The sequence below is a fragment of the Odocoileus virginianus genome, chromosome 18 (genome assembly GCF_023699985.2).
Source record: "Odocoileus virginianus isolate 20LAN1187 ecotype Illinois chromosome 18, Ovbor_1.2, whole genome shotgun sequence".
NCBI lineage: Eukaryota > Metazoa > Chordata > Mammalia > Artiodactyla > Cervidae > Odocoileus > Odocoileus virginianus.
In genome coordinates this window covers 49682536-49695390 of record NC_069691.1, presented here as the reverse complement: position 1 = coordinate 49695390, position 12855 = coordinate 49682536, and the positions used below count along the sequence as shown (strand labels likewise).

General features: G+C 45.7%; 1 protein-coding gene across 2 annotated transcripts in view; it reads left to right on the top strand.

The window, feature by feature from the left end:
• The window catches only part of GALNTL6 (polypeptide N-acetylgalactosaminyltransferase like 6), a 1391757-nt gene that overhangs the window by 1309082 nt on the left and 69820 nt on the right, over positions 1 to 12855 (top strand). For both annotated transcript variants that reach the window (XM_070480689.1, XM_070480690.1), the window contains one exon: positions 10601 to 10822. In XM_070480689.1, coding sequence (XP_070336790.1) covers positions 10601 to 10822 — 222 coding nt within the window. The remainder of the gene's footprint in view (positions 1 to 10600; positions 10823 to 12855) is intronic.

The following is a 12855-nucleotide window of genomic DNA, read 5'->3' as shown; positions in this document are numbered from 1 at the left end:
TTATGACATCTGAGTCTCTTTTTTTTTGCATATTTTTAAGGTATGTTTATACGTTATCATACATCTTTTAAATAATAACTATAGTTATAGTAAACTTAACTTGTTTATCGAACAATTTCATGGTTACTCATTCTTGTATAATTGGCTTCATGTTTCTAACCAACCTAAAATTTATTTCAGAATGTATGCTGTTAAATTTTCAATCGACCTGAGAATATTTCCAATGTGTATCATTTACCTTTTAATCTTACTTTCAATTTACATCTCGATCTTCTTGGTTTATTCTCATTCCTGGTATTTTTATTCCCATCTACATGAATCTATTTCAAGTTCTCTTTCTGATTAGGTTTATTCTTCGTGTATCATGCAATACTGGATTCTGTTGAGGAATTTTGCATCTATATTCATCAGGGATATTGGCTTGTAATTTTCTTTTCCTGTGGCTTCCTTGTCTGGTTTTGGTATCAGGGTAATGCTGGCCTTGTAAAAATGAGTTTTGAGGAGTTCCCTTCTCTTCTATTTTGGGGTAAATTTCAGAATAATCGGTACCAATTATTTTGTGAATATTTGGTGGAATTCACCAGTGAAGCCACTGGCCCTGGCTGTTGGAATGTTTTGCTTGTTGGAATGTTTTTGATTACTAATGATTCAATCTCCTTATTGGTAATCAGTCTTCATATTTTCTATTTCATCTTGATTCAGTCTTTGTAGGTTCTACATTTCTAGAAACTTATCTTTTTATTCTAGGTTATCCAACTTGTTGGTATATAATTATTCATATAAGGGACAGGGAAGCCTGGTGAGCTGCAGTCCATGGGGTCAGAAAGAGTCAGACACGATTTAGCAACTGAACAACAACAATAATTATTCATAGTAGTCTATTCTGATCTTCTGTATTTCTTTGTTGTCCATTAGTACATAAATGGGTAAACAAATTTTGGTCTAGCCATACATGCTCTATGAAATATAATAAAAAGCAGTACATGCAATTACATGGGTAAACCTCAAAATAATTACACATAGCAAGAGAAGCCAGACAAAAAGAGCACATATTTTATAATTATATTTAAAAGTTTAGAAAATGCAAAGTAAATTATGGTGACAAAAAGTAGATCAGTGGACAACACCATAATGTAAGCTGTGGACTTTGCATGATCGCCGGGTGTCGCTGTAACATACAACCTACTCTGTGGGAGTGTGGAGAGTGGGGAGGCTGTGCACGGGTTGGGGGCAGGGGCTAAGCGGGAAACCTTTGTCCCTGCCCGCCAACTTTGCTGTGAACCGAAAACTGTTTAAAGATATACAGGCTTAATTAAAAAAATTTCAAATAGATCAGTGGTTGCCTGGGGATGTAGAAGCACCTAAGAAAGGAGCTGAGGAGAGAGATTTGAAAGTGACATGTGGAAATGATTGAAGGTGATGGGTATGTTCCTTATCTTGCTTGCAATGATGGTTTCAGTAACACATGTGTCAAAGTGTACCAAACTGTACACTTTAAATATGAGTAGTTGGGACGTCCCTCTAGGTCCAGTGGTTAAGACCCCACACTTCCTCTGCAGGGGGCATGGATTCAATCCTTGGTTGGGGAACTAGCATCCCTGTCTGGTGTGGCCAAAATAAATAAATAAACTTTAAAAATAATAATAAAGTTAGGGCTTCTCTGGTGGCTCAATGGTAAAGTATTCGCTTGTCAATGCAGGAGACATAGGTTCGAACCCCGGTCCAGGAAGATCCCACATTCCACTGAGCAACTAAGTCCATGTACCACACAACTGCTGAGCCGGTGCTCTAGAACCCATGAGCCACAACAAGAGCAGCCAGCTCAATGAGAAGGCCACGCACTGCAACCAGAGGGAAGCCACCACTCGGCTCAACTCGAGAAAAGTCCGCATGGCAACAAAGACCCAGCACAGCCACTAAATAAAGAAATTATAAAAAATAATAATAATAAAATCTAAAATATGGGTAATTTACTGTCTATCAATTATTCCTCAATAAAACCATTTTCAATTAGGTTCAATGCATTTTTAATAAGGTAGGCAGTTAAACAATTTGGAGAGTTGTTTGTTCTATATCTAAAGGCCACATTAAATGCTATCAGAAACATATAATCCAAAATATCCAGCCAAAAATTACAATAGAGGTATAATTAAATTATGCCAAAACAGTCAGGAGAAGGCAATCACTTGCAAACAGCTCACGCAGGCTTAGTAAAGAAGAGAGAGGAAACTGCCTGTCTGAGAAGTCTCTTTTTGAGGACTGGATTAACCATCCTCTCCTTAGGCTGGAGGCGTCCCACCGACTTCAAAGAAGTCTTTAGATCAGAGGAAAAATAGCGCTGGGCTAAATAACTGTAGTGAGTTGAGGCTCTCGTAAAGAGATCCTCTTCTGAGCTGCAGCCGTGATGACATTTATCACATCATCAATGATAAGAAGGTTTTGGGGCGGGACGCGGAAGCGACTGAAGTGCTCTTAGGCTTCAAAGGGGAGGAAAAAAATGCCTTTAAATCTAAGCAAAATTTTTAATGTTCTGGGAGAGTGATGCGGTTCCTTGCTGGAGGAGTGACTGTGACAAATAAACTCTTTCTGGGTGAGGCTGGCTTTGCTGGCTATCCAGAAGTTTCTGGGGAAAAAATAGTGAGTGAAAGAGAAACCTATCACTAAACCCACCACAATGCACTAGATTAATATGGGTACTAGCACAGCCTGTGCATCGGGGTCCCCCAGTGGGCACACAGGATTGCACCCATCATAAAGAAATAGAAACATGTGAGGTGAGGGGGCCCAGGTAATTCACACGTGTGGGACAGCTGCTCAGCCAGAGAAATAACCAGCCCCCAAACAGTATGTTCAGAAACTGAATAGGGATCAAGTTTTCAGGATGAGGCAGCCACAAGGTCTAAACTGTTGCTGGCAAAAAAATAATAACAATAATAATAATAATAATTAGTGGATAGACTTATGGCATTTGGTTCTGAAGCAGCAAGTGTAACAGAAATATCTGCTTTCCTCATGCTTCACAGTGACGATGATCAGTCAAAGCTGAAATCTGTTCCTATGAGCTGAGATAGCAATGTGATTGAGTGTTCCTGGGAAAATATCAACTCCAAGACCTGATGAGCATTAGAATTAAGGAAAGATGTAGTCCTGGAGAACACACTAAAAACAAGACTTGAATTCTAAAGACCTCTAATACAGGGCTGACTGTGTTAAGTGAGTTAATAAATATTTGAGCAGGGGCCTCCCTGGCGGTCCAGCGGCTAAAACCCCATGTTCCCAATGCAGGGGGCCCAGGTTTGACCCTTGGTCAGGGAACTAGATCCCACATGCCACAACTAAAGGCCCACTGAAAGTGAAAAGTGTTAGTCTCTCAGTCATGTCCAACACCTTGTGATCCCATGAACTCCAAAGGATTCTCCAGGCAAGAATACTGGAGTGGGTTGCCATTCCCTTCTCCAGGGGATCTTCCCAACCCAGGGATCAAACCCGGGTCTCCTGCATTGCAGGCAGATTCTTTACTATCAGAGCCCCAAAAGACCCAGTGCAAACAAATAAATATTTAAAAAAATAAATATTTGAGCAACACAGAAAAGGAAGAGATGAACAGCACTTTGTGTTGAATGGGGGGCGGGGGCGTGTTGTTAACAAGGAACCATTGGGTGACATAAAAAACGTGGAGGCTCTCAATGTCGTATGCACAGATGGTGCTCCAAATAACAGCTTTTATTTCACATGTCATTTAACAAGGATGAGAAGGAAATGACAACCCACTCCAGTGTTCTGGTCTGGAGAATCCCATGGACAGAGGAGCCTGGCAGACTACAGTCCACGGGGTCACAAAGCATGTGACATGACTGAGCAACTAGCACTTTCAGATAATGGCAGTGCTAACTGGCAGCGAGAGGTGAGGGTGCCACATGGCTGACTTGAATTAACTTGTTGGTTAACTGGAGTCTGAAAAATAAGTAGGTGGAGGTCTCTGTCTCTGGACCTCAGGGTTTGGCTCCACCCCGGCTCCCAGTGTACTGTGGTCAAGGGGGCACTGGGGGAGGGGATCCAACCCACTCAAGGTGGGTCCCAGAGGTTTTCATGGAGTGGGCAGCTGTTCCCTTCTCCAGGGGACTCTCCTAACCCACTGCTGCTATCTGAAGGCACTGACAGAAGACCAGCAGGACCCCAGCCCAACCCCCATCAGAAAAGCAGTGGGATTGGGAAGCACATTTAGATCACTGCTGTGTGATAGCAGGCTTCTCTTGCAGAGAACTTGGAGTCTGTCTAGAATGACTTCCACCAAAGGAAAGCATTCACTCTGTTCTGGTAACAGCATCAAGACAGGCCAGACTCTGCAGACACCACCACATAATTAACTTAAAAACATTCACAGAGCACACAGTATGTGCAGATTTTGAGTATCAGGAGGAGGGCTGCCAACAAAAACACAAAGCGCCTGGTGAAATCTGAATTCCGGACACATTTTTTTGTATTAGCAGTTTCTGTGTGTAAAAAGACAAACTGAGATAAATTAAAATGTGTAAGAGTTTATCTGAGGGCTTCCCTGGTGGATCAGGGGTAAAGAACCTCCCTGCCAGTGCAGGCGACACAGGTTTGATACCTGACCCGAGAGGATTCCGCATGCAGAGAAGCAAATAAGCCCATGAGCCACAACCACTGGTGCTCCAGAGCCCGGGAGCTGCAACCACTGAACCCCTGTGTGTCCTGCGGCCTGTGCTCCACAAGAAAAGCCACTGCAACGAGAAGCCTGTGCGCCGCAACTAGGGAAAAGTCCACGCAGCAGCAAAGACCCAGCACAGCCCAAAAATTAATGGATAATTTTTTTTAAAGAGTTTAGCTGAGCAAAAATCAGTTCCAATCAGGCAGCGTCAGATGGAAAGGGGTTAGGAGGGGCCCACCCACAGGAGCTGGGGAAAGACTTAAACAGGGCAGAGAAAGAGCAGAAGCCGAGGAAAGAAACTGACCGGAGGCAGCTGAAAGCCAGTTGGTTGGTCGTGGTGCGCAGGCATTGATGAGGCGTTGATTCTGTAAACTGGAGGCGTTTACAGGCCACATGTCAGTTGGCTCACACAGACCACCGAGGCATCAGAGCCACCTCTGTCCAGTGGCCTCCTTGTTTAAAGACAGGGGCAAGGACCAGAGCAGCTCTCCTAAGCAGAGTTCCATGCAGGAGAATAAAGCTGGGGAGGACAGTTAGGGACCTGCTGTGGAATGTCTTTGATGATGGGCAGCCAACCCTTACCCAACCAAAAGTAAGGGGGTGTGAAATTCAAGAGCTGGCTGTGTGACTTCTTGTGGGGGAAGGACCTCTGTTAGACAAAACACCCAGAAAGGACTTGCTGATTCTGGAAAGGGAATAAACAGGATAAACAAAGACAGTTAGAAGTGAGAAAGCTGACATGCTCAGTAGTAAAAGTAGGAAGAAATGCCATATTCTGTCTGCAAAGGAGACACAGCGGAGTTCTGGAAACAGCCCATGGCAGGAGGGCAAAGGACAGGGAGGGAATCTTGTCCAGGATGAAATTCCCTATAGGAGCTAAAGCATGTGGAGGAAGGGACTTCCCTGGTGGCCCAGTGGCTAAGACTCCACGCTCCCAAAAAAGGGGGCCTGGGTTCAACCCCTAGTCAGGGAACTAGATCCCACATGCAGCAATTAAGACCAGTTCAGTTCAGTTGAGTCGCTCAGTCATGTCCAACTCTTTGTGACCCCATAAATCACAGCATGCCAGGCCTCCCTGTCCATCACCAACACCCGGAGTTTACTCAAACTCATATCCATCAAGTCGGTGATGCCATCCAGCCATCTCATCCTCTGTCGTCCCCTTCTCCTCCTGCCCCCAATCCCTCCCAGCATCGGGGTCTTTTCCAATTAGTCAACTCTTCACATCAGGTGGCCAAAGTACTGGAGATTCAGCTTCAGCATCAGTCCTTCCAATGAACACTCAGGACTGATCTCCTTTAGGATGGACTGGTTGGATCTCCAAGGGACAGTCCAAGGGACTCTCAAGAGTCTTCTCCAACACGACAGTTCAAAAGCATCAATTTTTCGGCGCTCAGCTTTCTTCACAGTCCAATTCTCACATCCATACATGACCACTGGAAAAACCAGAGCCATGACTAGATGGACCTTTGTTGGCAAAGTAATGTCTCTGCTTTTTAATATGCTGTCTAGGTTGGTCATAACTTTCCTTCCAAGGAGTAAGCATCTTTTAATTTCATGGCTGAAATCACCATCTGTAGTGATTTTGGAGCCCAAAAAAATAAAGTCTGACACTCTTTCCACTGTTTCCCCATCTATTTGCCATGAAGTGATGGGACCAGATACCATGATCTTAGTTTTCTGAATGTTGAGCTTTAAGCCAACTTTTTCACTCTCCTCTTTCACTTTCATCAAGAGGCTCTTTAGTTCTTCTTCACTTTCTGCCATAAGGGTGGTGTCATCTGCATATCTGAGGTTATTGATATTTCTCCCAGCAATCTTGATTCCAGCTTGTGCTTCTTCCAGCCCAGCATTTCTCATGACGTACTCTGTATATAAGTTAAATAAGCAGGGTGACAATATACAGCCTTGACATACTCCTTTTCCTATTAAGACCAATTCCAGCCAAATAAACAAATATGTATATTTTTTAAAACAATAAAAAGAATATGAAACAAGTCCAAGCTTCCATCCTACTACTGGCAGCTACGTCTCTGCCTCTCCCTCACATTTGCCAAGTCGAGAACCGCGATCTCTCAGATGCATGTCTGAAAGGTGAGGAAGAGTGCGTGTGTGACCCACAAAGCTCACATGGCCAGGGCAGAGAGCAAGCCTGGGCAGGATGACAGGAAGGAAGGAGGGATCCCAGAACAGGACATCAAAGTGAAGCATGAATGTGTGAATTAGCTTACCTGGGAAGCCATGCAAATTTCTAAGACAGGAATGTGTCATTTGGCATTAACACAATTTCACCTACATCTCAAAAACCAGGAATCCCACCTAACACCTTGTTGTTCATTCTGACTCTGCAACCCCATGGACTGCAGCACACCAGGCTTCCCTGTCCTTCACAATCTCCTGGAATTTGCTCAGGCTCATATCCATTGAGTCAGTGATGCCATCCAACCACCTCGACCACTGTTGCCCCCTTCTCCTCCTGCCCTCAATCTTTCCCAGCATCACTGTGGCCCCACATACATAAGCAACCTTTACATCCAACTCCTGAGAGTTTGGGAAAGAATGATGGCATGCATAGATCACTCAGTGTCCATACTGTCCTCCTTCTTCCTGTTCATAACTTATTTTTAACATATTAGCACCATCACCAAGGCTTATGTAATCTCAGGACAAAAGGGCCCACTCACATTGATTCCCTATTCTCTTCATTACCATCTTGGGCAAGATGTGTTTTGGGATGTCAGTTTCACCATTCTGTCCATGTGTTCCCAACGACGTTAAGTGAGAAATACCGCTCTGCTTCTACTCCATCACTTCCATGTGTTTCAAAGTAGGTATGTGTATGTGTGTGCATGCACCCTGTTGTGTCTGACTCGTGGGACTCCATGGACTATAGCCCACCAGGCTCCTCTGTCTACCGGGTTCTCCACAGGCAAGAATACTAACATGGGCTGCCATGCCCTCCCCCAGGGGATCTTCCCTACCCAGGGATCGAACCCCCGTCTCTTGTATCTCCTGCATTGGCAGGTGGATTCTTTACCACTGCGCCACCACCAGGGAAGCCTCTAAATACATGTGCTTCTATGCAAATATTCTGATGAGCTCAAACGTATCTGTGATTATTCCATTCTCGGCAGTGGGTGAACTTATTCCAATCTACGAAAGGCCAATGAAATGCTTCTTGCAGCTGCTTAAAATATTTCTCAGCTGAGGTTCCAATGTTTTCCCCAAAACTAAGTACAAATTCAAAACGACAATGTAAGGGTCACATGGTGTCTTGTTATTTTCAGAATGATGCCTTCAGAATGACATGATTTCACCCATCACCTGGACTGTTCTAGACTGTTTCTTGTCTACAATAGTTGACACTTCAGAAAGTTTCCTCCTGATGGGAAACTGCACTCAGAACAGAGCATCTCCAATGGAGGCTGTCTGACAAGGCATCGGAGCATTAGAGAACAGTCAGGATTCATATGTTTGTCTAAATGGTTACATAACACCCATTGCTAGAGAGACACTGGCAATTAGTTTTTGCAATTATTGTGCTGGTTCTCTTTTCCCATCTCCTGAAAAGGTAATCTAAAAGGGCTCGATGATTTGACCTTATCCCTGGAATGTGTCCATGATCTTCTGGCTTTCTTTGGAGTGTTTGGGAAAGCAGCAAACCTAACCTGCAACCAAGTATTTCCAATTGAAAAGGATGTGATAATGCAAAAGCGACCTGCCTGGTTCCCAGGTCAACGACCCTGCAGCGACCCTGCAGCCTCCCTGATGTTGCTGACCATCTTCCAACCTGCCATCACCTGCCTCTTTCACTTATTCATGCTGCTGTTTCTGGCAAACATTCATCCTGACCCTTACAGCCATTCCCAATTGAACGCATCTGAACTGGTCAATTCCTCTTTGAGTTTTCACAAGAAATCCTATTTCTATTTCAAAAACCCAAAGCAGCAAATATCTATCTACCCTTTAGCAGCAGTGTTTTTTAAACTACTGTTTCTATTTCAGTGCCTTTATCAACAGATACATGCATGAGCTAGGAGTTTACTCATGTTCATTTTATATATGATCTTTTATTAACTCCACAGTTAGCGAGCTCAGATGAGCACACACATGTACTAGGGCCTTTTAATTTAAAACAAAAACACTACCTACCCCTAACTTCACAGAATTTATAGTCTAAAAGTGTTTATTTACCCAAGTCAAACAGATTTCTTAGTGACACATCTTTCTTGCAAGCTATCAGAATTTCTAAGCCATGCATCCACTTAGTAAAAGGGTTTTCTAGGTGGCTCAGTGGTAAAGAATCCACCTGCAAAGCAGGAGATCCTGGTTTGATCACTGGGTCAGGAAGATCCCCTGCAGAAGGGAATGGCTACCCACTCCAGTATTCTTGCCTGGAGAATCCCATGGACAGAAGAGCCTGATGGGCTACCTTCTCCATGGGGCGGCAAAGAGGCAGACACGAATGAGCAACTAACAATGGCTTCTTTCAGGGAGTTAAGTGCCCACATGCTTCGTGAACAAAAAACATAAAACAGAAGTAGTATGTAACAAATTCAATATAGACTTTAAAAATGGTGCACATCAAAACAAAAAAAAACTTAAAAAAAAAGAAAGAAATCAGAGCAGTCTTTATGGCATCATGTCTTCTCTGTCTCTTGTCGACTAACTGGGCCCTACTCATGCTAACCAAGGAGACGAGGGAGGATGAGGTGGCAAGTTTGGGAACGAGGTCAGATGGCAGGGAGGCCCTCCCGGGAGGCTGGAGGTGAGCATAGTGGGAAAACAGACAATTCCACCAGGAATAAGGTACCTGGAGACTCTGTCTTCAAACCCTCTCGGCATGGTGTCAGGTCTCATTCAGGACCATGTAGCAATTTTTAAGTTAAACAATTTTCCTAAACATTCCTAGTTACTTGAGTCACTGGTCTCTGGGTCTTAGTGGAGTTCCCAGCCTTTCTGCTCATTTTATCTTCTCAGTGCAAATGAGGAGCTGGAAAGGGTCAATATTCACACCAGTTGGGTGTTTAAAATAAGGCAAGTGAAAAGTGAAAGTGTTAGTCACTCACTCTTTTGTGAGCCCATGGACTGCAGCCCACCAGGCTCCTCTCTGTCCATGGGATTTCCCAGGCGAGACTACTGAAACCCAGGTGTTACTTAATCCTGCCACCACTCCCATGATGGAGGGACAGATGACTCTATGTCCCTTTTTCAGGGGAGGAATCTGAGACTCAGAGCATAGAAGTTACCTGTTTAACCTCAAAACTGGCAAAAGTGCTGCGCCTCCTCCCCTGACCCCCACTCTCCTTCCTCTAAGGGGCCAGTCTCCCCGCTTTCTGCCCCATGGCTCCACCAGAGAGGCCCTTGGTGCCCCCTTAGCTGACCTCACTGTGCCAAGAATTACTCAGTTCTCCTGGGCTTCCGTGTGTACAAAGCACCATCAGAACCCAGGGTCTTTGTTTCAGTCCTGCTGGGCTCTCTCACTGTGACTGGGAGAACAACAGCGGTTCCTCCTCACTCTTGCCAAGATCCCTCCTTGTTCCCTGAACCAGTTTAAGCAATCAGATGCCTAAGAGCAACATTGTTACCTCCAGGTCCAACTCCTGTCATTCTGGGTGAGAAACCAAGAATTCATCATTGGGCAATAACAGCAGGGATGAGAAAGCTGATCAGCTTGTCCACTGGGTGCTTCACTGTCTCTGCCCCATTTATTTGAGCTCTCCAATTAGCAGTAGAACCCCATGCCAGAAGCAGAAAGGCATGCATGGCCTCAGGCTAACTGTCTCACACCTCCGGCAGTGAGGGACACTCACCACCAGAGCCGCCTGAGGTTGACTAATTCCTGTTCTTTGTTTTTCCATCTCGAGGGCAAGTGGGCTGCGCCGTGGGGACACGGGCCCATCACTGACACTCTTCTGTCCTGTGCAGAACCTGAAGCGGGTGGCGGAGACCTGGATGGACGAGTTCGCCGAGTACATTTACCAGCGGCGCCCGGAGTACCGGCACCTGTCCCCCGGGGACCTCTCCGCGCAGAAGGAGCTGCGCAGACAGCTCAAGTGCAAAGACTTCAAGTGGTTCATGGCAGCCGTGGCCTGGGACGTGCCCAAGTACTACCCTCCGGTGGAGCCCCCGCCCGCGGCCTGGGGGGAGGTGAGGCGCCCGGCTCCCCCGACCCCAGTGGAAAACAAAGACTGCGTCCCCCGTCCCCAGCGGGGGTGGGATGGGGGCTCAGCGGTCAGTGAAGGTCGGCTGAAGCCACCTCTGAGAAGCGTCGGTTCAGCCTCTCTAGGAGCTGCTGGGAAGGGCAGTGAGCTCACCCCTGGAGCCCCTGGCCACTGTTGACTCTGAAAATTGATTTTTTTTAAGGCACCTGGAAAATATTTTGATTTGAGATTGGTGAAACTGCCATAAGCGCAGACAGAGAATGAAAATGTCTCTGGTGCTGCTGTGTACAGAAATGTGCCGTGATGTCCATGATAAAACCCCTCCATCCTCGCACGGCCTGACTGCTATTTGTCCAAGCAAGGATAAGGTATCCAGGGGCTTGGCAGCTTTCGTAACCAGGTATGACAGGCAGAATCACAAGGACAGACTTTTCCAGAATACCCAGCACAGAGGCACGTGTGGAACCTCATGGGTTCCTTGATGGAGGTTTGGTTGCCCAGTCGTGTCCAACTTCTTGCAACCGCCTAGACTGTAGCCTTCCAGGCTCCTCTGTCCATGGGATTTTCCAGGCAAGAACACTGAAGTGGGTTGCCATTTCCTTCTCCAGGGGATCTTCCTGACCAAGGGATCAAACCAGCCTCTCTTGTATCTCCCAAATTGCCAGGTGGGTTCTTTACCAGCTGAGTCACCAGGGAAGCCCCATTGGCTCCTTAAATCAGGACTAACCTTCCCACTTCTGAGTGCTACTTTTTAATTTTATTTCATGATCTAAAACGGAAAGAACTGGAAAGCCTCCGTTGGCAAATTCAAAGCATGTATCTTTGGACATGTAAAGGACTCTTGTGATGGGTTCAGTTCCATTCAGCCCCACTTGTTCCCTTAGGACAGAGCGTGCTAGAGCAGGGATTCAAATGGAATGGTGTGGATTTAGCCTGTGGTCTCATCTGCTCATGGCAGAGGACTGGGCAGGATGTTCTCACCATTCCAAGGCTCTGGGCTTTCGGAAGCCAGGCGCAGACTGTCTCGCCTCATGAAGGAGTCTCTCCATCGTTGTCCTTGGCTTTGTGGTGTGGGGAGACCGTGTCTTTACCTGCTTAGCGTCTGTGACTTAGCAGAGTTCTGAAAACAGGGGAGGCCTGCGTGCGGCAAGGGGGGTGGAGGGGCGAGGGGGAGCATCCTGGGGATGTCCAGGCTCCCCGGGGAAACTCCTTTAGGGAGTTACCTGTGTGCTGCTTGTTTCGCTGAGAGGCCCAAAGAGATGTCGTTCTCTATAGACCTGGAATACCACCGGCAAGAAGGATGGAGCCAAGACCAGCACCACACGCTCCATCTCCTAATGTTTTCCTACATCATGTGGTCCTGACCATGGATGCTTAAGTCAGTGAGTACTTTGGTCTTTAATCTGGAGCATCTTGGGGATTTCCAGGGGCTCAGATGGTAAAGAATCTGCCTGCAATGTGGGAGACCCAGGTTTAATCCTGGGGTTGGGAAGATTCTTTGGAGAAAGGAATGGCAACCCACTCCAGTATTCTTGCCTAGAGAGTTCCGTGGACAGAGGAGCCTATAGTCCATGGGGTCACAAAGAGTCAGACATAACTGAGCAACTAACACTTTCACTTTCTTTCCAGTGCGTCTTAAACATTTCATTAATGCATCCCTGGGATATTAATAATATTACGTTGCTAGTATTCTTTTTGTTATCTACCAGGGACTTAATTTACAGCCACAGAAATTTAAGGTAGACTCCAGAGAGAGCAATGTCTAACCCATTGTAAGACTTAAGAATTTGTTCCCCAATAAGTAGGTAAGTTTCTTCCCCGAGTTTTTTTGGTTGAGGTTATATCTGTTATCTTTCTATAATGATCTAAAAATGGTCCTGCCTTAGTGACCAAGAATATCCTCCAAGACCTCCCAGTATCACTGTTGATTCACAGCTGTGTTAAAATCTCATCCATCTTCTCCCTCTGTGGAGTCATATTTTTTTATTCCTTCCCATTACCACCTAAACCGCAACTGAT